The sequence below is a fragment of the Talpa europaea genome (genome assembly GCF_964194135.1).
Source record: "Talpa europaea genome assembly, chromosome: 9".
In the NCBI taxonomy this organism is placed as follows: Eukaryota; Metazoa; Chordata; class Mammalia; order Eulipotyphla; family Talpidae; genus Talpa; species Talpa europaea.
In genome coordinates this window covers 48,313,293-48,337,441 of record NC_140076.1, presented here as the reverse complement: position 1 = coordinate 48,337,441, position 24,149 = coordinate 48,313,293, and the positions used below count along the sequence as shown (strand labels likewise).

Here is a 24,149-nt window from a genome sequence, read left to right as displayed (position 1 = left end):
AAAGAATAGAACGAAATGGAACAGAACAGACAATATCAACATTTATCCTTCATAGTAAGTAAGGCAAGGTATTGTTTCATGAAACAATATTTGGTTTTGGTTTTATACATATAAATACTTTATGTATATATACACACGTATAGGGGGTTCTTTTTGAGGTGATGAAAATGTTTTGAAGTTAGACGGTGGTGATGATTATACAACCTAGTGAATACACTAAAACCCACTGAAATTGCACATTTAAAAAATGAAAACCATCTAAATATAGATAGATCAGCAGATAGCACACAGATGCTAATCTCGATGTAAAATGTATTTGTCACATTAGGTAGAAATATTTTGAAAAACACTAGTCTGAGAGATGGGGGAATTTGGGAAAACTTTTTTTAGGCCTAAGACCTAGGCATAAAAGTGTCTATCTAAGTAAATAAGAACCTAGGACGGGGGCAAGAAGCCTCCTTATGGGTGCAAGGGATCAAAAGTGAGAGAATTGGGGTTGGAGAAAGTCTCCTGTATCTGCGGTCAAGAGGGCTCCAGGGAAGTGGCCCCAGTGAAGCAGAAATGAAGGGCCTTGAGCTGCCCAAATCTTGGTGAAAAAAAGGACAAGCTAGGTGTGGAAGGTAGCAGTGCAGTATAGTTCAAATACACAGCTCTAGGTTGGAATTCTGATTCTGTCACTCACTAGTTCTGTGACCTTGGACAAGTTATCTCACCTCTCGGTAACTGCATGTGAAAAGGCAGCTTGACTAGACCTCATAGGACTGGTCTAAGAATTCAATTTCCTTAATTCTAAAACATGTGCTTTATAATGTATTTAATGATGGAATTTACCCCACCCTTGTAAAAACTGTTACCTAGTTTTTGTATATCTTAAAGCAAAGGGATATGAAAAGTAAAAAATACATTGTTTGACTAGTATAGACAGCTCATTGTTGGAGAATAGAATTTGAAAAATAGCCAGTGTCCCAAATTCTTTGTGTGGAAGAACTTTTTTTTCAAAGATTTATTTATTTATGCATACAAGAACTGGGGTACAGGCCAGATGTGTGGGGCATGAGAGGATTCACCAGAGACAGTGGGGAGCAGAACAGGTGGATCTACTGAAATACACTGTTGAGGGGAGCAGTGGGTGAGACCGGAGAGGTCTGCTGCACCATGTGAGTAGCTCCCTGGCCAGCCAGGGTAGGATCGAACTCATGCTGCAGAGGCTACGGACAGCTTCACAGTGCTGTGCTTATTAACCCCTTCCGCCACCAGGAAAGCCCCTGGCAGAATCTTCTTTTCAAATCCTGGAAACCTTGTGGCCATTTGAAGACTAGTCCAGGCAGGATTGGGTTTGAGTCTGATGGAGGGAGGAGCGGGGAGCTGAATCATAGTGCTATGGCAAACTTTCTACCCTGGAGCCAAGTGTACCCCAGAGTTAATCCAGCCAGGAGGTCTCAGAAGGTATCTTGGTCATCTTCATGAGCTGCCACAAAATCCATTCAGTTTTTGCCCTTCAAAACCCACAAATAAAAAAGACTGTCACTCATTTGAATATGCTATTTAATCAAGAGAGCATTTTATAAAAGAATGGGAGTGAGGAGAGTTATTTACAGTTTGATTTTTGTCTGATTAGAAAATGCAAAATAAGTAGAAACACTCTTCAATAGAAAAACACTTCTCTCTTTTGAGTTTAATGGTTGTTTGCTAAATTTAAGTATTCCTGAAACACTGCTACAGTGTTAGTGTACATTGCTCTGTATCTCCTTAAGGAATTATTTTAAGTTGAAAACTTGTAGACTAAGTCATTCCACCCTTTAGTTACTTCGATCTTTCAGAAACAATCTCACATCGTGCCATTGCCTACTCACTAAATGCATTACATTCTGACCAGCTGAAAACCTTTTAAATATATCTGTCCCCCCTGGTGAGCCCAGCTGGTAGGGAGGGAGCTGAATCTTTGTGTTTTGTCCACTGACCATCTCAAGTGCAGATACAAAGGTCCACACGCAAAGGTCCTCTCTACTCAGAGGAATCACACGAACTTGTACAGTGCCAAAGTACATTGTCACTCCTAAAATCTTTGTTTCTCTTACCTTTGGGAAACTCTTTTATAGAAGCTAATATATATTGACCAAAATTCTCATGTGTTGATATTCTTAAGCTGCAAGTTATTCTAAGCTACAAGAACCAAGTCAGAATTAGCACTTGATAACAAAACTATTTTTGTCAATTAAAACACAAAGTATTGGGCCTCCCCGGTGGCGCAGCGGTTGAGCGCTGGGTTGCGAAACTGCGCGCGGCCTCTGCAGCGCCGGTTCGATCCCCGGCTGCTCCCCGGCCACCAGAGGAGGGTCCCACATGGCGTGCAGACCTCTCCTGCCGCCCGCTGCTCCCCTCAGCAGTGTACTTCGGTCCTTCTGCCTGCTCTGCTCCCCGCTCTGGCTCTGGTGAATTCTCTCACCCTCCCGCGCTTCTGACTGTACCCAGTGCATGTATAAACAAAACAAACAAACAAACCAGCAAACAAATAAATAAAGCATGCCTCTATTAAAAAAAAAAAAAAACACAAAGTATTTAAGGTCTAAAGGAGTTTCATCTATGGAAGCTATTCCATATAAACAGCAGCATGCATTGAAGATATACACAAAGTGTGGAATATATATGACTTTATGTATCTCATGATCAGGACATTCATTTCAGGCTGGTATCTTTAAAAAAATAGGATAATTCAATAGATTTTGATTTATAGAAGTTTCACCCTATTTAAAAGTGAAGGGAAAATGGCTCAGTAACAATCTGCAATTAAGAAGCATGACAAATGACATAGATGGCCAAGTGGTATTCTTTGATATTAGAAAGTAACTGTACTTGAAAATAACTTTATAATTGAATAAGGGTACATTAGGAAAATATGATTCAGAACCAATATTATAGTAATTACATAAAGGAAGCATAAATGAAATAACTGCAGGAAGAATATTTCCATAGAGATTATAAATGAGATTCTGGTGGAGCAGAAAGGCCTTTAATTGTAATTTAGTGTGCACTATAGAATTATCAGCTCAGTGTGTTACTTCATCATATAAAAGAATATCTGATAATTTTCCCTAATAAGCACATGACAGCTCTTCATATGCCTTCATTACAGCTGATTAAGTGTAAAAACAGTAGATATTCCTTTGTCGGAAAAAGGGTTCAAATCTTTTTAGAAAGACAGCATAAAGTGGTTGCATTACTACAGCACGTGATCCCAAAAGGCTATTATTTAGGAAGTCTATGGAATTTTAAGTGGCACTTTAAACAACGCTTCACTTTAGTTTCTTTCCCTCTCCACTTTGTATTCACCCCATTTTTACCCATGAAAACTTTTTCTGTAGAGTCACATCCTCCTGTATTTCAGGCTGTGGCTTGTGATCTTCATCACACAAAGAAAGCCAAAATTACAGGGGAGTTTCTGCCACTGGGAAAAACCCTCCTGGCATTTCCGACAACTCTAAAAGCATGGGGACACAGATGTAGGTCCCAGATCAGGAATCTGAGGATTTCCTGAGCTGTCATTATTCCTGCTCCACATCCTCTCAGTTATTCACTAACCCATTTTAAGTCCAGAACACCCAGCCCCACATTGTCACAGCCACATGAGCAAGGACAGGCTCCAATTTGAGGCGGTGCACTTCCCCTCTCTGCTGCCCATCCGTCAACTCTGCCCCATCCCACCTCCCTCAGTCCCAAAGTACTTGTGATTGCATGGTGCTCCTGAGAAAAGAGGATGGTTAATAACTATGTAGATTGCAGACCCCAGAATCCCAGAACTTTGTAATTTCTGCCTTGACTAGAAATGATGGCTCTTCCTGAGATCCCAGTAGCGGTTTTGGAAGAATATCAGTTTCTTTGTGATGCTAAAAAGTACTTGAAAGGAATACCTGAATTTTTTACTTCATGTGTGCCAACCAAGAAAGGAGGAAGGAGTTTTGATGTATCAACACACAGGTCAAGATGTCCTTTGTGAATGCTTCTCATTAAGACCTCAAAATAGCCCAAGGACATAGCATCTCCCATGCCTACTTTATAGGTAGGAAATCAAGGCTCAGTGTTCAGCAAAATCCGGGCCTGTTAGTGAAGAAACTGGTAACACACAAACCCATGTTACCCCATCTTTGAGAGCTTTTAGATGTGCTTCTGGGCATTACTGGGTCAAGAGACAATGGGTTGGAAAACAAAAAAAGGGTAAAGCGTTTAAGAACACAAAGTCAAAGCCATGAACTCAGGAATAACTAAATCACCCAATTCTATCTGACAAAGTAAATGCCTTTTTATTGTTACTATTGCAGTTCCTTATATGAAATGGAAATGATGCAGACTGCTTAACGAAAAGTCTTCCTTTTCAAGGAAGGGTGCTCCACGGTATAAACAGAAATGCTCTCTGTGATTCTGTTATTCGCATCACATAAGGTGCTGTGACCCAGGCAAAGTCAGGCAGTCTGACCTTGGGGATAAGGATCGAAACTGGCTAATGAGGCATGCCATAAGCCCTGGAAAAAAAAAAAAAAGCAGCAACCCCCAAAGAATTGAAATTAATATTCAGAGCAGCTTAGCATGGTAGACCAAGTCATTCTCCCTGGGTCAATTTAAACCTTGATATTATGTCTCCACAGTTATTCTTGTGCTTTGCATGTGGCTAGATTTGAGTGCAGATGTCTGGATGGTGAATGAATAAATGTTGGAATTCACAGATTCTTTCCTTATATTTTGTCAATTTTGGCCAGTAATAAAAAATTGGCTTAAGGTTTTGAATATTCTGAGGTAAAAATAAAGCAAATGTTCGGTTAAACATAGGCATGCCTGTGACCCTTCTACTCTAAGAAAAGACATTCAATCAAGATGTTGGGTGTTAATTTGCTTAATGGAAGGCACGATTTTGCCCTAAGATTGTTTTGGGCTCCCTTTCCCGCAAACAGTTTGATAGATCAGTTGATCAGTAGACACCACATCTTTGTGTTTATTCATGTTAATAAACTCTTCACTATCTAGTCTGCTTGAGGAGCAAGGAATATTTCTAGTTACTTGAAATTGCCACTTACAAGAAATTGAGTGGTGGCGGTATGCACTTAAACATTAAACCATTGATCATCCTCTCTGATGCTGTAGCAGTGGCGTGAGCATCCTTTCATGTGGCAAATCCACCATGTGGAACATCAACCACTTTAATTGTGCTGTAGAATATGGTGGTGGTGGTAAGAAATTTCTATTTGGTAAAGTTCCAGCTCTTTACCAAGTGGAGAGAAAAAAGACTGTGTGTCCACAGTCAGTCTTGCTCCAGAAAGGATTTGAAATGGCAGTGGATGTAACAGTTCCTTTACTAGCTTGCAGAATTAATTGTTGTTCCTTCCAGGAAGATCTCCAACACTTGGCTCAGCACCGGCTGGTTCACAATGACGATTGCCCTGGAGCTCTGTGACAGGATCAATGTTTATGGCATGGTGCCCCCAGACTTCTGCAGGTAGGATTTATTCAGCAAGTGTAATTCATCAGGAGCATTGTGCAGGGTTTATAAATATCTGATTCCAAATATCAAATACGAAACATGTCTAACTGTCTTCTTGAAGCAATTAATTAACATGTCCCAAGTTCTGGATCTAGAAACAACAAACAGCATTTAATTATGTGATATAAAATATTGAAAGTTTTTGTTTGTACTGGTGGAGAATTAATCCATCTTGTGGGCTTCATTTAGCCTCTGAATATTTATCAACCAAAAGTAATGCAATAATTGGCATAATATTAACGATGAACTAGCATTAGGAATATTAGTTTTGTTCTCATTTGAAAGGAATGTGGTAATTTTTAATGAACTAAAGAGGGCAATTTCTTTGACAGTAAGCCTGTTTTCTAAAATTAAAATATTCCTCTGAGCCTCTTTCCCTTGCCACATCAGCAGCCTCGGTTTGTGCTTCTAAGACCAATAGCATAGGCATAATTATTATTTTTTTAATTTTCTTACAACGTTGTTCATTTTTGTACAATATTTGATTTCTCCCCTCAGGTGTCATCCTCATAAATCTCCCACCACCACAGCACCCTGTGAACCATCACCATAGTCCCTTGTGCTCTCCCCTCCCCTGTTTTGACCCCTCTCCTTCCTCCTCCCCTGCTATATGTCTCAGATCTATAATTTGCCTGCTAATTTTGGTTTGTTTGTTTTTTTTACCTCTTATCCAATTTCCCTATATTCCTCCTATAAGTGAAACCATCCAATATTATTCTTTCTCTTTTTTTTAAGATTTATTTTATTTATACAAGAATTGGGGTATAGGCCAGATGTGCTAGGGTGTAGGCCAGAGGAGCAGGGGGTGAGAGGATTCACCAGAGACAGAGCAGGGAACAGAACAGGCAGAACAATAGAAATACACTGCTGAGGGGAGCAAGAGGTGAGACAGGAGAGGTCTGCTGCGCCATGTGGGTTTCTCCGCAGCCTGTGGGGATCCAACCGGCACTGCAGAGGCTGCAGCTTCACAGCACTGCGCTCAACTGCCTGTGCCACCAGGGAGGACCCCAAAATTATTCTTTTTCCTTCTGGTATATTTCACTGAGCATAATCTTCCAGCTCCATCTATGTTGCTGTGAATGGCATGAGTTTATCTTTTTGAATGGTGAGTAGTATTCCATTCTGTATATATATCACTTCTTCTTGATCCAGTCATCTGTTTGGGGGCACTTAGGTTTTTTCCATATCTTAGTTATTGTAAATAGTGCTTCAATAAACATATAGTAGTGCAAATTAAGGTTTTTGTGTCCTTGGGCTAGATTCCCAGGAGTAGAATTGCTGGGTCATATGCTAGATGTTTTTTTAGTAATTTGAGGAAACTCCACACAGCTTTCCATAGTGGTTGGACCAGTTTGCATTCCTACCACCATATCCTCACCACATTTGTTGTTGCCAGTCTTTTTTTTTTTTAATTTTTATATTTTTACATCATTTTTCATTTTTGCACAATGTTTGCATTTTCATCTTGGTTATAGTCCCCATACAATTCCCACCCCCCCTTGTTTTGATCCTGCTCCCTTCTCCCCCCCCATAGTGTGTCTCTGGTTTATAGTTGCTTGTTGATTTTGATTTTTACCTTTATTTTAATTAGTCTTTTTCCTGGTCCCTTATTTAGGTTTTCTAAATTCCTGCTATGAGTGAGACCATCTGGTATTTTTCTTTTTCTTTCTGTTGCCAGTCTTTTTGACATAGACAGTTCTCACTGGTGTAAGGTGTTATCTCATTTTGACTTGCATTTTCCTGATTATAAGTGATGTTGAACATTTTTTCATTTACCTTTTGGCCATTTGCATTTCCTCGTTGGAGAACTATCTTTTTACTTTAGTTCTTCTGCCCGTTTTTTTTGACTGGGTTGTTTGTTTTTGTTGAGTCATGTGAGCTCTATGTATCAGTCCCTTATCAGTACAAAATGAGAATATTTTCTCCTAATCAGTAAGGTATCTCTTCGTTTTGGTTATTGTTTCTTTTGCTGTATAGAAGCTTTTTCTATGTAGTCCCAGCTGTTTATCTGTTCCTTCATTTTCTTTGCTTCTAGAGGTGAGTCCTCAAAGAAGTTTCTGAGGTTAGCACAGGCAAAATTTTTTTGATGTATCACTTTAAAGGGAACATACAAGCATTTCTGTTGCCACCTTAAGTTAACTCCTGGTCTATGCCTCGGCAGAGTTTGGGGTGTACTAACAGATGAGCTTAGAAAGTCAGGGCCTAATTTAGGGAAGCCTAAATGAAAACTCTTCTCTAACTAAAAGTACGATATCAATAAATTCAGAAAATACCCCAGTTTCCCTGCTGCTCTGACATGGCCTCAGTCCTGACCTCCAACTAACAAAACCTGGAATAGAGGTTTTTTAAACTTGCTCATTAAAACATCTGCTTGGGAAGAGACTGATAGAGAAAGCAATGAAACTATAATTTCAAAGGGAACTGCCTGATAAATAAAAATCTTTCCATGTCAATAAGATATTCAAGCTACACAGAAACACATAATACTTATTTCAAGAGATGGTCAGCATTTGAAAATGGGACTTTCAGTCCAGCATTCATGCTTTAGAATGTGTGCACAAGAAGAAGATAAATAACTTCAATTCACATGAACAGTCAAATAAACAGCTTAAGGCTAGGAAAAAAAAAAAAAAAACATATGCTTGCTTAGACCTTCCTGGGTTTTAAACCTAACAACTTCTTGAAGCCCTGGGCTTGTAGGCAAAATCTACAGTTTGGAGGTGTGAAGCAAGGAGAGTATGTGATCATATTGTTACCATTTTGCCACATTCCTTCCACTCCTTTTAATCCTGAGACCCAACACAGCAGCAGTACTAGTTTACATGTAAAGTTGGGTGACAAAGGAGAAGGAAAGGCGTGGACAGATATGTCTGGACCCTCACCCCCAGGGACAACATAATGTAATTAGGAAAGATGTGGAGTCTGGAGCCAGACTACACGGGTTCAAAGTCTAGTTGAGCCACTTACCAACCTATCGTGACCTTGAGTAAATTGCTCAATCTCTCTGTCCAGCTTCCTTATCATTAAAAGTGGATTTGATGATAATAATAGACTCTGTGTCAAAGGGTTGTAGGTGGATTAAATAAGCTAATACATGTAAATTGCTTGGAACACTGCCAGCGCATAGCAAGATTTAGCTTGGATCCTCACCGCATTCCTCATCACTTAATTCAATGGCCCTGCTTCCCTGTTTAACAACTTATGTGCAAAAAAGTAGGTAGGATGATGTAAAAGAGCAAACTGCCTCCTCAAAGCAACAGACTAACAAAGGCAGTGGGAGCAGCACTTACGGGCATGCAAAGAACTGTCAAAGTTGATGGTTATACGGCAGGTATAATTATGTAATATTGCCATTAGGACGCCAGAGAGAAAGCATGAATAAATTGAAATGTTAATGACTTCGAGTGTTCAAGGAAATATTCCATTTATTATGGAAAACAAATGAAAGGCAAGTTAACCTGTCATTTCTCTTACTCAGAGTTAGTTCATCATGACTTCATGTGCATACAATGAAAACATTTTATGGATTTACACTAACAAGGAAGTCAAGATGAAGTCCATGCACCATATGTTGCTAACAGCTCTGGTTTCTGTTCCTCAATCACTATCCCAAGGTTTCCATAACTGATCTCAAAAGATGCTTTTAGCAAGAAATCTTCCAAAGGATCCCTGTGCCTAGAACCCTGTCTAAGAAAGTGGAGACATGTCCTCTGGTGGAGAGGGGTGGCTGGAGAGGGTATCCTGCTCTCAGTCCTTTCTGTTCAGGATGAAGAAAGGAAAGACCAGGAGCAGCGCAGACTGATTCCCGCGCTCCTTTTACCTTCTTTCCCAGGATATGTTGGCTGAACCACCACCACCCACTTCCTCACTTGAGTATCCTTGAACCTTGCATTTCTCATCTGATGAGGATGAGAAAACAGTAATAACAGCAAGCTGGTCACGGGGTGGGCATTAAATAAGCTCATGGATGTAGAGCGTCTGACAATGACCATTACACGGCTATTGCTCAAGAAAGGTTATTAGTATCATTAATATTCCTATTAATATTTTACTGGAGATATATGGAATAACTATTATCCTAACTACTTGAGAATTATCCAAAAAGATATCAAGAATTTTGCAGGTTCAAAGAATAGGACATAGTTCTTACCTCTTAGAGTCTTATGATAAGTCTTACCCACAAAAAAAAATACATTGAACTGTCAACCAACAAGTAGTCAGACTGTAATATAATCAGGAAAGCTTTGATTTGAGAATAGGAAATATGGTCTGGGTCCAGTGAATACTCAAGGTTTGTAGCAAGGGCCAGAGCAGAGAGGAGTTTAAAAGGATCAACAGGAAAGTGGCCTGAACTTAATTTATTTGTTGTAGTTGGTTCCTAAGCCCATTTGTCTGCTGGACCAGAGTCTTCAGACAGAGGCTGCAGTGTGGGGTCTGCCATGACAATCAGCATATGCTCTCCACTTTCTTTTCTGCCAACTGAGTCAGGCTGCTCCAGCCATTCACCCAAAAGTCTCAGTGTGGCAGTGAGAGATAAAATGGACTCTGAGTCAAAGTAGGTTCTGCAGAACATAGCAAAGCCACCTCCAATCAAATGACACAAACAGTATGTGCCAAGGATAATGAATAAACAACTTGTAAGTCAGTCCTGCATCTAGTCTGACCTTCCTCCTTGTGTCTTTATTTGGAAAAAGGCTGAGAACTGTAATGAGCCAAATAAGGCACATCTTTAGTGCTGGAGTAAAGAGTATTTGTATGATGAAAATCACCATTGCTGCTTTTCAGAAGCTGTGTGACCTTGAGAAAGTTATTTGACCTCAATGAGCCTTAGTGACCTTGGACAAGTTATTTAATAATTGTCACAGAAGCCTTAGCTTCTGCATCTGTAAAATGATGATGATGGTAGCACTTACCTTTATATGATGATATAATATATATTTTATGATATATAAAATATGATTATTTATAATCATATAACTTATATGATAAGTCCATAAGATAATAGATGAGAAATGCTGGGCCCAAATCCAGTATATGTTAAGCTCATAGAAAGTTCCCAAGTAAAGGCACTCACTAATATGCAGTTATGGATACTATTCCCAAAGTTTGAGGAGATGCCCAGAGAACACTAATGAATGTGCTCGTTGGTGGGGAGGGCCTGGTTGCTGGAAAGGCATCCTATGTGAACTGGATCCCCCTTTTCATCACTGTTAAGGACTGTTTCACATAACCCTTAGCTCCTGTTCATTTTTGGTGAATTACCTTTTCAGACTTTTAAAACAAAACTAATAACTGTAGAAGAAGTGATTTACTAAATTAATTATAGACTTTCCTTCATTGAACTAACTTGTATGGGGCATTCATGCATTCAAAGACAAGTGAGACCGAGCTTCTGCCTTCAGGCACTTGGGTGTCACTTGAATGCAACTGAGTCATAAGGGACAGAAAGTTACCCAAGGTACCTGTGGAGAAAACATTCACTGTCCATAGCATCTGACTCAATGAGCTGCATTAAACATCCTCCTCTGGGTTTCTCCGGCACAAGAAGAATCCTTGTATCCCACTGACCATATCAGGTAGAATAGGGCAAGGAGTCAGAAAAGGAGAAGCTCAGGCGTGCACATGCACACACACACACACACACACACTTCAACAAGAGTAGACCCACTTCCAGTTCTTTCATATATGAGCTCTGTGTAAGAAACTTTTCGACAAAGAATCCCATGACAAATAAGAATTTTGACAGCATCTGATCTAAGACGCAATCATGTTGCTTTCCAATCTAAATCAAACTCTCACACATTTTTCAGAAAAATCCTCATCATTGCTTTCTTATTGCCAGGGGAGCCAAAACACAGGAACAAAACATTGAACCTACTCCTGGGCTCGTGACTATTGGCTTAGGGTGGCAGTGCCCCAAAGGTAATATCGCCTGCTCTAAGCATGCATGGTCCCCAGAAGGGGGCAGATAGGAGAGGAAGCTGGGGGGCTAAATTATCCTGGAGAAGCAGACAGTCCAACAATCCAGGAGCATCTGATTTCTAAGACAACCAGGGTTGAGATGTTCAGCCCTCCAAGTCTGGAGCTGGCATTTTCCATCCAGCCCCCCTGGAGCTCTGGCCTTCTCATCCTACCCAAAGTACCTGACTTTCTTCCAGGAGAAACTCATTGCTGAGAAAACTTCTGGTAGTCTCCAAACTATTAAGCATATGGATTTCTTAGGAAGAATTGAAAACCCACATTCATATTTATAAAACAAATGGAAGCAGTGAGAATATAAATGACCATAGTGGCAGATGATGGCCATATGTTCTTCAAAACCTGGCAGAATCTAACACTAACTGAGTAGAAGTCATTTGATTAGCATGAGGCCTTTCCCCTTCATTTGGTGCTCGGTCAGCACAATAGCATCCTGACTGCTCCTTTCAGCTCTGCTCTTTCTCCTTCCTCTCCAAACACCACTGTGCTGCTTCACGAATCACAGGTCTGACTCTCACTTAAACCCCTCAAGCAGCTCCCCAAAGCTTCTATAACAAAGTCCACAGTCCCTAGCTTCACACACAAGCTCCTCAGGATCTGGCCTCTATATATTACATTTGTCTTATCTCTACTTAACACCAACTCATTTTAGCCATACCGAATCTTTCATAGAACCTCACCCTATAGACAACTGCCCTTGGTCCTTAGTTTACAATGTCTGTCCCCTCCCAACCTAGCTGTTTACTACTGGATCTTTACTAAGAGTCTGAATGCCTGGTATTTTTTTCCTGCACATTCTAGTTCTGGGCTTAGTATGAATACCTGCACCATGGTATTGAAACTTTATGATAATCCCATGAGGTGAACATTTTTATCATTTTCCATATGAAGCTTAAAGACGTGAAAGAGCTGACCAAAATCAGAGAGCAGGTAAACTGCAGCACTAGGATTTGAATTCAAAGCTCCAGGTATCAAGAGCCAAAGCTTTTAATTCCTCACTCCACTGTTTCAGACTCAGCAGCTCTCACCTGTCCCACCTCTCAACCCCCCAATCCTTATTCGTGTTTGAGTCCGATCTCACCTGTACCCTCATGCCCTCTACCATCCCCACCCCTGCTCCAACTCATTGACTGCCTCACTCACGTCTTCATTTGCTATAGGCTCTTTGGAGAGAAAGAGAAGGAGTCAGGTATCAATCCAAGTTCCACTTTCAGCCCGTGTCATTGCACCTGGCACTTAGAACATACTCAGTACCGACTGACCCATTTGCTGAAGGACTGATTATGAACTTATCTCAAGACCAAAAGTGCCAAGTGAATAAAAATATAATGCAAATGGCAAGTTCAGATTTTGAGAGTCCTTAGAAGGCAGTAGCAGTCACTATTTTATTCTTAGCCAAGACCAGCATTGGTCCCCTGAGGGACTTGGGCGCAGTCTTCACCCTGCCTCCATCACCAGACTGCAGGCTCATCGTGTTCAGAAAGCTGGAGAAAATTAATATCTTGTTGCTCCCGAGACAGCATCAAAATATATTATTATGCGGACAGTAGACCCTTAAATCATGCCATGACCGTATAGGAAGCCAAATCCATTCTCTCTAGATGGACTATAAATTGCAGTGAAAAGATCTGTTATCATTGCTTTCCAAACTAAGTTATGGTGAGTATTTTTAATCTCATTTTCCATTGTAAATTATTTGTGATCATAATGGGCCAAGCATTTAAATGCTACCTAATAATCTTATTTCTGGTCATACTTAAGACATTACCAAGTTTACAACTCTGTTACCCATCATTTCTTGAGTATTAATTAGCAGAGTAATGACTCAGAGTGATCACTGTCATGGAACTAAATTAATATCTCATCCATAATGTGAAGGACATCTCAAAGGTATCATGAATATCAGAGAGTTGATTCTGCTAGAATTATTAGCTAGCGAACATTAATAAAGCTGCCAGCTAACAGGGAAAGTTCCTACTTGGCGACAATCCACTATATAGAATCAGCTGCTAATGGAGGATGGGTATGGAATGGTAATACATCCATGTGGTTCACGTTTTATGAAGCATATTTAAAATATATTGTATTTTTTTCCTAGCCCCTCATCATTTCTTCTAGCTTTGCAACAATTTGACCCACTCTTACAGGTCACTGAGTGTTTTCATTACCTTCCATCTCCCTCTCCTGGGTACCACTGACTTATCATGAGATATTATGGCACCACCTGATGTGCCTGAGTTGTGGAGGGTAGGTGTGGTGTTCATGTTCTTCACCCCATGGAGGGTGGACTGTTAGTGCTCCTTGGGCCCTGGACACATGAGTATTATTCCCCCAGTTTCCAAGGTGCAAAGCATTCTCCTTCCAGAAGAAGCTCTAAGGATGAAAAATAGAGGCAGCAGAATCAGGATAACTCAATGGTTCTCACAAGCCTGAGACTGATGTTTGCAAAGGCCTGTGTAAGAATATTCTCTCCTGAGTGCTGCACAGTGTCCTCAGCGGCCCCCAGTGCAAGCTAATTTCAGAATGTAGACACTTGAGAGCTATTAATTAAGCTCTTTCCTCAGACATAGCTGAGTCGGTGCTGTATGTTGGGTTTCAATGCCAATAAGAGACGCGTGTTTAAAGAGTATGTCTGAGTGTTCCTGAGAAAGACAGGGGTGCTATTCTTTCCTGGGGACATTTGCAACCTTATAGATAATCCAGCTACCACCCTACTGAGCAGAGTCAACTTGATCATACCCAGAAATGGAAATATCCTCCTTGCTTGATAATGGTGTGAGGCTTCTTTCTAATTGTACGACTCAGTTTTAGGAGATTTAAAAGATAGGCAGATTCTGGCAGATTCTGCTGCCATTGCTATTAGTGGGCAGATTGTGAAGTAAGCAGAGGCTTCTGCTTAGCTCCTGACACAGTGCCCGGGGTGTCTCCACATACAGGTGATTGGGTGAACGTACCAGGGACAGGTACTGTAACCTTGTGCTGCCAACCCCAATGGGAACCCAGGATTTATTAGTACTGAAACTTACCGCAGGGACAGGAATTTTTCTAGGACACAGTCTCACTCTTAAAAGTACACTTTTTATCAAAATCAGGGCCAGGAAACTTCTCCAGTTTTTCTGTGTGTGTTTTGTCATTTGTAAAAAAGGGTAATAGTATCTCTCATCTAGGGGCATGGTGAGGACTGAATAAATCAGTCTCTGTGGAGTGCTGAATGCTCTGTTTGGGAGTGAAAGGAACACATCTAGGAACCTGGCTAGTTTATAAACTCTGGTTTGAAGCCAGGTGCCCGGTGCTCACCTCACACAGGAGCAGCAAAACTTGCTCAGACGCTAAGTGGGGATGTAAAGGAGATCATGTAAGTTGAGTGCTAGGCTTAGCAGGTATGTAACTGAACCAGCTGTCTCAAATCTGGCTGCAAATTAGACTCTCTTAAGGAGCTTTTAAACATTTTATTTTTGGACTTTTTGTTTTGAAATAGTGTTAGAGGAAGGTTAGAAAATGTTGCAACAATAGTACAGAGAGTTCCTGGATAGCCTTCATCCGTTTTCTTCTAATGTTAACATTTTGCATAATTGCGATGCAATTATTAAAACTGGTGGACAGGGGCTCTATTCCCCCTTCAGGTGGGGCTGCAGCCTGAGAATAACTTGTTCTGAATCTGATTCTGGCAGGCCCAGAAGACTTTTAGTCTGTAGAATTCCTTATAATTCATTTTCTGTTAGGCTAACACAAGTAATCTTTGTTGAGCACAATAAAGATGGCGGCAGTGACTTTACCATAACAGGCTATAGCAAAATGAAGACAGATATCACCAGACAGCACTTAAATTCCAATAGTATGTTGCTGAGATCCAATCCAGGACACCATACTGCCCTGTTGTCATGTTTCCTTAAGCTCCTGTTGACTGAAAATGTCCTTGTTTTGATGACCTTGAAAGGATTCAGGAGTACTGCTCAGCAAGAAGTCACTATGTCCAGCCCACTCTAAAGGGCTGGGGAGGATTAAACCCCACTTCCTAGAGGGTATAACTGTGATGTGACCCAGTGCATATTCTCTTTTGTGGTCATCATCCAGAAGCTATGAGTGACATCAGCCCTAGGGAAACCCTATGCAAGTGACAACTGTAGGAATTGTTTACTTGAAGGAGCCACATCTTCCCCAGATTCCTATTCAGGTTCACCCTTCACTCTTGAGCCTTTAATCAGTATTTTCCTTGTATATCATCAGAAAATTGTTGATTAAATTATGATATATTCATATTAAAATTCACCAAACACTATATAAAAGGAAGGAAGGGAGCCTCCCCTGGTGGCACAGCGGTTGAATGCTGGGCTGCGAAGCTGCCTACAGCCTCTACAGCGCTGGTTCAATCCCAGGCCGCCGACAAGCATCCCACATGGCACACAGACCTCTCCTGCCACGCCCGCTGCTCCCCTCAGCAGTGTATTTCGCCGGTCTGTCTGTTCTGTTCCCCGCTCTGGTGAATTCTCTCACCCTCCTGTGCTTCAGACTGTACCCAGTGCTTGTATAAATAAATAAATAAATCTTAAAAAAAAAAAAGGAAGAGAGGGAGAGTGGAAGGAAGGAAGGAAACATCTTAACCAAACCACAGACTTTATTCACATTTCACCAGTTTTTCTACCAATGTCTTTATCTCTCCCAGGGTCCCTTTGCATTTACTTATCTTGTCTCCTTAGACTCTACCAGTGTGACTATTTCTCTCTCTTCCCTTATCATTTATGACTTCAGGATTTTTGAAGAATTCTGGACATTGTTTTGTAAGATGTCCCTCATTTGGGGTTTGTCTGATATTTTTACATGATAGCCTGAGATTAGGTGTTACTGGGAAGGAGACCACAGAGGTGATAAACTTTACTCACCATCTCTTAGCAAGAGGTACATGATGTCAAAATATCTTATTAGTAGTGGTGTTAAAACCTTGCTCACTTGGTTAAGATGGTGTCTACTGAGTCAACCCATTGTAAAGTTATTATTTTTCCTTTTATCATTAATAAATATCTTGTGGGAAATACTTTATACAAATAACCTACTTCTTATACTTTAAGTACTGCCTTCAAAAGTCATTCGGGCATCTTGCCTGCAACATCACTGTGCTAGTCTAATTTGACATTCTAGTCATCTGTTCTTTAAGATTTATTAATTAGAATTCTTCTGTAAAGAAGCATTGCTTCTTCTCCCTCTTTACTTATTTAGTCAGTTATTTATTGAAATTATCACAGACTCATGGATATTTATTTCATTTTATGGGTTTGGTAACCCAGTACAACCATTACTTATTTTGATACTCAAACCTAAGTCACTTAAGAGGGTCCATGCTGGGACCCTCTCCAAATCAATTAAGCCAGATGGAGCACCGTCAATGGTATTTCTTTAAAGCTCCCTGTGTGCATTAAATGTTAGTTTTTTTCACTCTGTCCACATGCTTCTTCTGTAATGAATAACATATATCCTTCTTCACAGTGTTCTGCAACATTTCTTCCCTCCTAGCTCTTGGGGTAGAGGCTCTGTGATTATCATGCCTCCCACAACACTCCCTGCCACCTTCACTCCCAAGATACCCTGCCAAACATAAAGTTGGATGCCAGTATCTTCACTTTAACAACAGCCTCCTGATGCAGAAATTCTACTGATGCTTATTGTTGCATTAATTGGGGTCAGCTAGAGGGGGAAAAAAAAAACTATGGCAGCCTTTAGAAAATCAGGTTTGCGAAAAGACCTAAGGAAATATGACTTTAAGCCAGGAAGGGCTTTCTGAATGAACAGTTGATTTCAGGCTTACAGACAGGAAGGCTGTTCCTGCAATCGGCTTGTCTCTGCCTTCTCAAGTCCTGCCTAGCATTTTTCTGCCATGTGGACAGTCAAAGTGTGGAAACAACCCCCACTTATTTGGACACTGTTGAAATCATACTAACCAAATATGTAAATTTAATTCTCCCTTTAGGTGATCAATGTGGAGTCAGATAAGTTTTCATTCAAAGAGATGGCCTTCCTGAACAAGGAGATTGATCCCATAGCATCCTTCAGCTGGTTTTCAATTACCCTCCATCCTAGGTGTCAAATCAATCTCAGATATTTTTAGAAACCTAATTGTTTCTTTAGACAGATTGATGCCAATAATATGTCCAAAACTTAGAGGGAACAGATTTAAAATCTTATTCATGCTGGAATAAAAGCTTAACCCCAAATATGCCTCGACAGCATGAATTTTGCATGATTCCCCAAACGATGCATATGAATCTGAGAAGATTTGACTCATAAGTTTCTATTTCTCTCTATTTTTTTTCTTCACAGTGGTCAGTTCCAACTTGAATTTTTCCTGTCAAGCATTTTTGTGCACTGAAGACATCTTTTATTAAAATTTTGAGGGAATTTCAATGTCTAGGGTAGAAAGATAAGTGAAATCTATAAAAACAAGACAGAATGGTATCCAATGTCTCACTACAGAACAAGAGCTACTTCTGAGACAAGCATAACAGAGATGCAAAGTGTTAATTCGGCTCCACATCCAGTCCAGGATGAAGAATGTTTAAATGCTGCATGACAAAAATAAATCTCTCTTCCTGGAAGAAATTTAACCTAAGAGGAGAGGCAGCTCAAAGGTTTATTGTTGTCAGAGCCACAAACCTGACACCCCTCTTGATAAAAGACTTCGATCCCTGACCCCAGTAAAGTTGCTACTCTAAAAGCCATTTGTGTATTGATTTCCTCTAAGAAAACGTAGAGGTGTCTAGCAAGATGAGCATCTTTGGGAAACCAAGTTACTGTACTTAGAATAGAGCCTAGTGACCAAACAGGAGACCCCAAGACATCAGGTGCTGAAAGGTGGCTTGCAGGAGTTTAAGAAACCTGGATCTTTTGAAAAGAACTAAGAGACTATGAAGATCTTGGTCTCTGCAATGGGCTAGTTGGTTAGTGTTACTTAAGGTGGAAAGGTTTATCTGCTGGGACATCTCAACTAATCGACTAATCATATCAGCTAGACTTCAAAACAGAAAGGGTGGAGTTGACTGGCCTAGAATGGAAATTATTTTGAGACCAGGGCTAACGTACAAGGATACCTATCCATCCCCCCATATGCTAATCCTTTGCATACGACCTTAAAAAATGAGTGCATTTTTCTTGTTTGAGGCCAAAATGGAGATACAGTGACAGAAAAGTATTAGGACTATCTGTTACACAGCAGGATTGAGGATTTGGGTACACAGTGCAGTAAGAGAAGAAAGGGAGATGTCTTTCTCCCATCAGATCAAACTAGATTTGTCAGCTTTCCATACTAGATAGAGAAATCCTCTTTGGAGGCTGTTTCACTGCTAGTTCCATATAATTTTTTTTTTAGAAACAGAAGCTGGAAAATTATTTATTGAGCATCTACTAGGATGCCTGCTCTCATGATCAGACATTAAGCAAGTAAATAAACAATAATAGAAATTTCAGAGAGTGATTAAAGCTATCAAGAAAAATGAATCCAAGTGAGAGAGAGTGAAGGAGATAGGCATCAGGTCAGTCCTCTCTGATGAGAATCCATTTGAGTTGATCCCCAGTTGTAAGAAGGAGTGAACAGGTGGACAGAATATTCCAGCCAGGTGACTGCACACAAGCATCAGTCTTCAAGGTTGGGACAAACATGGCAGAGTTGACCACCAGAGAGGTCAGTTTGCCTGGTGCATAGCTGACAAGGTGAGGTGGGTTAGAAGAAGGCTCTGGAGAAGAGCCTCTAGGTTTGCTTGTAATATAACTGGCTTCTGGAGAATTTGAGGGCAATGAGATTGGTAAGGGGAATGATCCATTTTTGTTTTTCAAATACGTATATAGCTTCTTGTGAGAACAGGCAGTCTGGGAGCAAGAGTAAAAACAAAAACTAGTTGGGGCTTAGTAATACATGCAATTCCTAAACCCCAAGGACCTAACTATCCTGCAGCACACTTTCAACCTATTTGATGTTGATGCCCACTATATTTATTTCATAACCTCAGAAACTCTCCTCTTACTTATTGCTTAATTATCAGGGGGAAAATTTTTGTCAAAATTTGTTTAACTTGAAAATAGGGTTTGTGCTTATCCACTTACTCAAATGACATCTTACTTCAGTCAAAGAAATATTTTTTCCTTATTCAGTTATTTTCTTTTTCCCCTACAGGGACCCCAGTCACCCTTCAGTACCTTATCACTATTATGAACCTTATGGACCTGATGAATGTACAATGTACCTTTCCCATGAGCGAGGACGGAAGGGAAGTCATCACCGCTTTATCACAGAGAAACGAGTCTTTAAGAACTGGGCACGGACATTCAATATTCACTTTTTTCAACCAGACTGGAAACCAGAATCCCTTGCTATAAATCACCCTGAGAATAAACCTGTGTTCTGAGAATTGAGTGTGCTAGACTGAAATCCCAAGTGCCCATAGTATCAGACACCTGGGCGCTGGAGTTCCTGGGCCAAGGACACAAAAGAAGAACAGAACTGGTGCAGGAAATAGCCTCCCTCTTCAGGATGTACTGTGTACAGATGCCTAAGAGGCAGGACTATGACGCAGTGCACTTGGTTCATGAGGGAAAGTTCCAGAATGAATACATCGTAATGAGTCATCCCTTTCAAAAGGAATTATCTTTGGATCTGAAGACTCATTCCAGCAATGCTGCCAAGGCTAAAAACATTGTGGATCTCTTTAAGTATTGCCTTCAAAACTGAAACACAAACAACTCAACAATATTGGTTGTATTTATTTATAGAAATATCACATCGAAAGACATTTTTCTATCAAGTCTCATTCTAACCTGATCTATAACCCTTGTCATCTGTTGGACTCTGTATGTGTGATTTGTAAACAAAAACTGCTTGAAAGGACAGACCTGATTTCTGAAGAGCACATCATCACTGACTTTCATAAAGCAAATGCCCAATATTTATTTATTGAAAGTTTTTTAGTGTACTCTAGGCCAGTATTTTTATAGATTATGATTATGTGGTGATTTAGCCTTCCTAGCTCTTTAATCCTGAACAATGGTTGGAAAATGCCTAGAATCAGGTCGATGAGTTGCTGTGTTCACCATGCTTATTGGCAGCATGCAATTGGTATTTGCCTTGGAAATGTTGTTGTTGCATTTGTTGAATCCTCAGCCTTCAGGAATAGTTATATGACATTTTCTAAGGTGCAAAAATACCCTAAATGACAAAATTGAAAACCAAAAACTAGATCATTAAAACAAACAGATACCAACAAGAGAACTTGCAAGACAGTTTTCTTTAGTAATGATTGACACAGGTCACTTCACTTAATCCCGAGTTTCTTCTTCTGCAGAATGATGTCACTGTACTAGATTACCTCTTAAAATTTATCTCAAATCTAAAATTCTCTGAGTCTTTGTGGACCTATTGTATTTGAGGACTGCACACCTGGAATGGTGGGATAGTCACAGTACCCAGAGTCTTATTTTAGGGGACTTTTTATATATTTCCCTACTACCTATTTCCATTCTCTCTTGTTTTTGAAACATATTACCCACCTCATCCCTTTTGGCTAAAATCTGCTCCCAGCTTTTTTGGTCCTTATGCCAAATGGGGGTGGGAAGAAAGAGAGGGAAGGAAAACATTTCTGTGGTGTTTCCTGGCTACAAGTGTAAGGAACTGCTTTTCTGTGTGTCTGTGAAGAGAATACAAGGAGATTCCCTGTCATACAATTCATTTTTCCTATGAACTATTCACACTCACTGCATGTACTCACTGTCATTCCCTGGTCTGCAGTAATATGAAGGTCTTATTCAGAGGCAAGATGAGTTAGTATGAAAGATTTCATTTAAGCAAGTAATAGTGTTCAAAAACAGTCTTAAAAACTATCAGCATTTTCTTTACACATGGCTTACGAGGCATTCGTTTCTCTAACGCCAAATTCCAAGGCCACAGCAAATAGCATGTATGGAAACTGACACTGTTTTACAGAACATGACCTGGCTTGTGATTAAAGAAGCTTTCTCATATTACATTTCTTTTCCCTTTCTTTGGTTAGTGTTAAGAGTTCATTCCCTTGCACTAACTGGTGGTATTAGTTATAGAGTACTATTGTTGAAATGCAAACACAGTCTAGCTATTTATATAGCAAAAATAAAATTGGTGTTATTGAACTGTGGCTGGAGCCGTTAAAAGCCAGTACAATTGAAATGCCTGTCCAAATGTACTGGAATGTGTTCTTTACATTTATATTTATAAAGAGAATATAGAATTTTATTCCAGTGCAGTCTCTTATGCAGCATGGTCACTAAACACATAACTCTTTATAAATATATGAATTTTATATAACTGATTTATGGACCATCTTGACCATCACTTAATGCAATGTTGTTCAGATGAAAGTAGCTCTTTTAGTAAGTTTTATAGAAATTTGGAGAGGCATACTTGGGCCATGCAAGATGCAACTCTATTAGTTAACCTTACAATATCTCAAATGTCTGTGTTATCTTCAGACTTTAGGGGGTTGGCTTTGTTTTTATATTTTGAACTATATGATAGTTCCCTATTTTTTGGTAATGTTTCCCTCAAATACTCAAGAGTAAAAAGCAACTGAATTCTGAAATTCCTGGCTTCACTAAGAAATATTTTAAATCTAGGATATATGTATAGGAACATTTTTATTTTTTAAAGTATGGCACATATAAGTACAAAATTATCACTTGGACAATGGTTTTATTGCATTTGAAGAAAATGACTAAAATTCTGATGTATTGTGCTGATGGACCTGGTTGTGGGCAATTGAGTTCTTATCTTGTCACTATCATTTCATGACCATCAGTTCTAATACCATTCAATACCGTTAAGCATCAGCCCTGATATAAAAAATGACTACAAAGCCATGTTTACAGACCTCAGTGATTTCAGTATCCAATTGTGTTTGAAGCCTAAGTTATACTCTTTATGTTACATACCTTGCCTTCTCTCCCCAGCTGTGTCATCAGCTTCCTCTTAGCTTTTCAGACCACAGTAATACAAAGCCACAGCTGGCCCATCCATGGTGTCTGTTATTTCAACGCAAGAACATTTGGCAGAGACCATTACAATAGATAGCCATTATGGGCAAAGATACAGGAATTCACAAACAAAATCAATCACTTCAAATGGCCCATAAAAAGAGGAATCTTACATTTAATATTCTACAGTAAATATTCACCCAAGAAAACGTACATTAAAAGAACATTAGGAGGTAAATATTCAGTGTGCTGCGTGGGGACTTCGCTGTGTGATTTCCATTACAGTTAATGGGTGTTTGGTAACTAAGTCCCTGAGCTTCACTAACCCTGCGATGTGCTCCTAAGGGCTAGGCATAAACCCAGAGCAATTCAGGAACTTCCAAGGTCCTGCAATTTTGTTTTGAGCTTTTCTTCAAAAAATACATGAGAACAAAACACAAAGTACTATATTACGTGTGTGATCTCTTGGAATCCTTAGGTTATTACCAGAAATGTGTATAGATTCCAAACAACACCTCTCAAGGCAGTTTACCTTTGTTTTCGGACATTCTCTGCATTATTAACCTATTTGAATTACTTCATGAAATAAAAACTTCACTCAAAAATTAACACAATTGATTTGGAAGCTAAGTGAACACTAGGTAAAAGTGGAGGGAAAAAATTGAAATTCTCTTAGGATTAAGAAAATGTTATTTAAATGCATATGTACATATATGCCTGACCAAATATTTGCCCTTTTGTAGGAGTTTTCCTTTTGGTGCAGTGGAATACTCTGGATTCCACTGAGGTGATGATGCTGATTGTTAGAGACCTACTCTTAGGGTGTGTGTGTGTGTGTGTGTGTGTGTGTCTCTCCTCCCCCCAAGTTAGGAAGTGATGCTAACACTCCCAGCATTTTTTCAAACCTGACCCAATCATTTCTTCTACTCTCACTGCTTCTCTCTTGACCCTCATTCCATCTTTGTGCCATTATTATCTCCTGATTATTTTCCTTTGTTTATAGTGTGCTCTTAAAATAGCAGTCTTTTAGGATTAAGGTTTTCTTTGCAGGTTTTTAAACTTAGACACTTACCTGAGAAATGGATTTGGGGTGGGTTCTGCCAGAGCAATGACTGGAGTAGGTGGGAGGTCTATATCTGGCTATAGGACAAAATACTGCAAAAGTACCATCATCCTGGTTATCTTGGGGCTAAGATAAGAGAGAAGTGGAGGGCCTCCCTGGTGGCGCAGGCGGTTGAGCACAGCGTTATGAAGCTGTCCGAAGCCTCTGCAGTGCCGGTTCGATGATCCCCGCAGGCAGCAGAGATGCCCACATGGCAAGGCAGACCTCTCCTGTCTCACCCACTGCTCCCCTCAGCAGTGTTTTTCATCAGTCTGCCTGTTCTGTTCCCCACTCTATGTCTGTGAATCCTCTCACCCTCTGCACCTCTGGCCTGTACCCTGGTTCGTGTATAAATAAATAAATCCTTAAAAAAAAGAGAGAGAGAAGGGTAGCAGTTCCAAGACATGATAGTCTCGGATATAACGGGATAGTGGGTGGCTCCATCAACTGTTTAGTCACCTCAAAGAGAACTATATAATACGAAGTTCTTGGGGAAAAAGTGAATCAATTGCCCAGGTTCTAGCACAAACTAGAAGATACTTTGGAATGGGGAGA

At 40.0% G+C, this 24,149-nt stretch overlaps 1 protein-coding gene across 3 annotated transcripts in view; it reads left to right on the top strand.

Moving 5' to 3' along the window:
- Window positions 1-19,899, top strand: part of ST6GALNAC5 (ST6 N-acetylgalactosaminide alpha-2,6-sialyltransferase 5) — a gene marked incomplete at both ends in the record, with an annotated part of 164,356 nt that extends 144,457 nt beyond the window's left edge. The window contains 2 exons of one of the 3 annotated variants that reach the window (XM_084243824.1): window positions 5,378-5,485; window positions 19,668-19,899. In XM_084243824.1, coding sequence (XP_084099950.1) covers window positions 5,378-5,485; window positions 19,668-19,899 — 340 coding nt within the window. Of the gene's footprint in view, window positions 1-5,377; window positions 5,486-19,667 lie in introns of those variants that run through there. The other 2 variants (XM_084243826.1, XM_084243825.1) reach the window with 2 other exon arrangements.
- Between the last annotated feature and the right edge of the window lie 4,250 nt (window positions 19,900-24,149).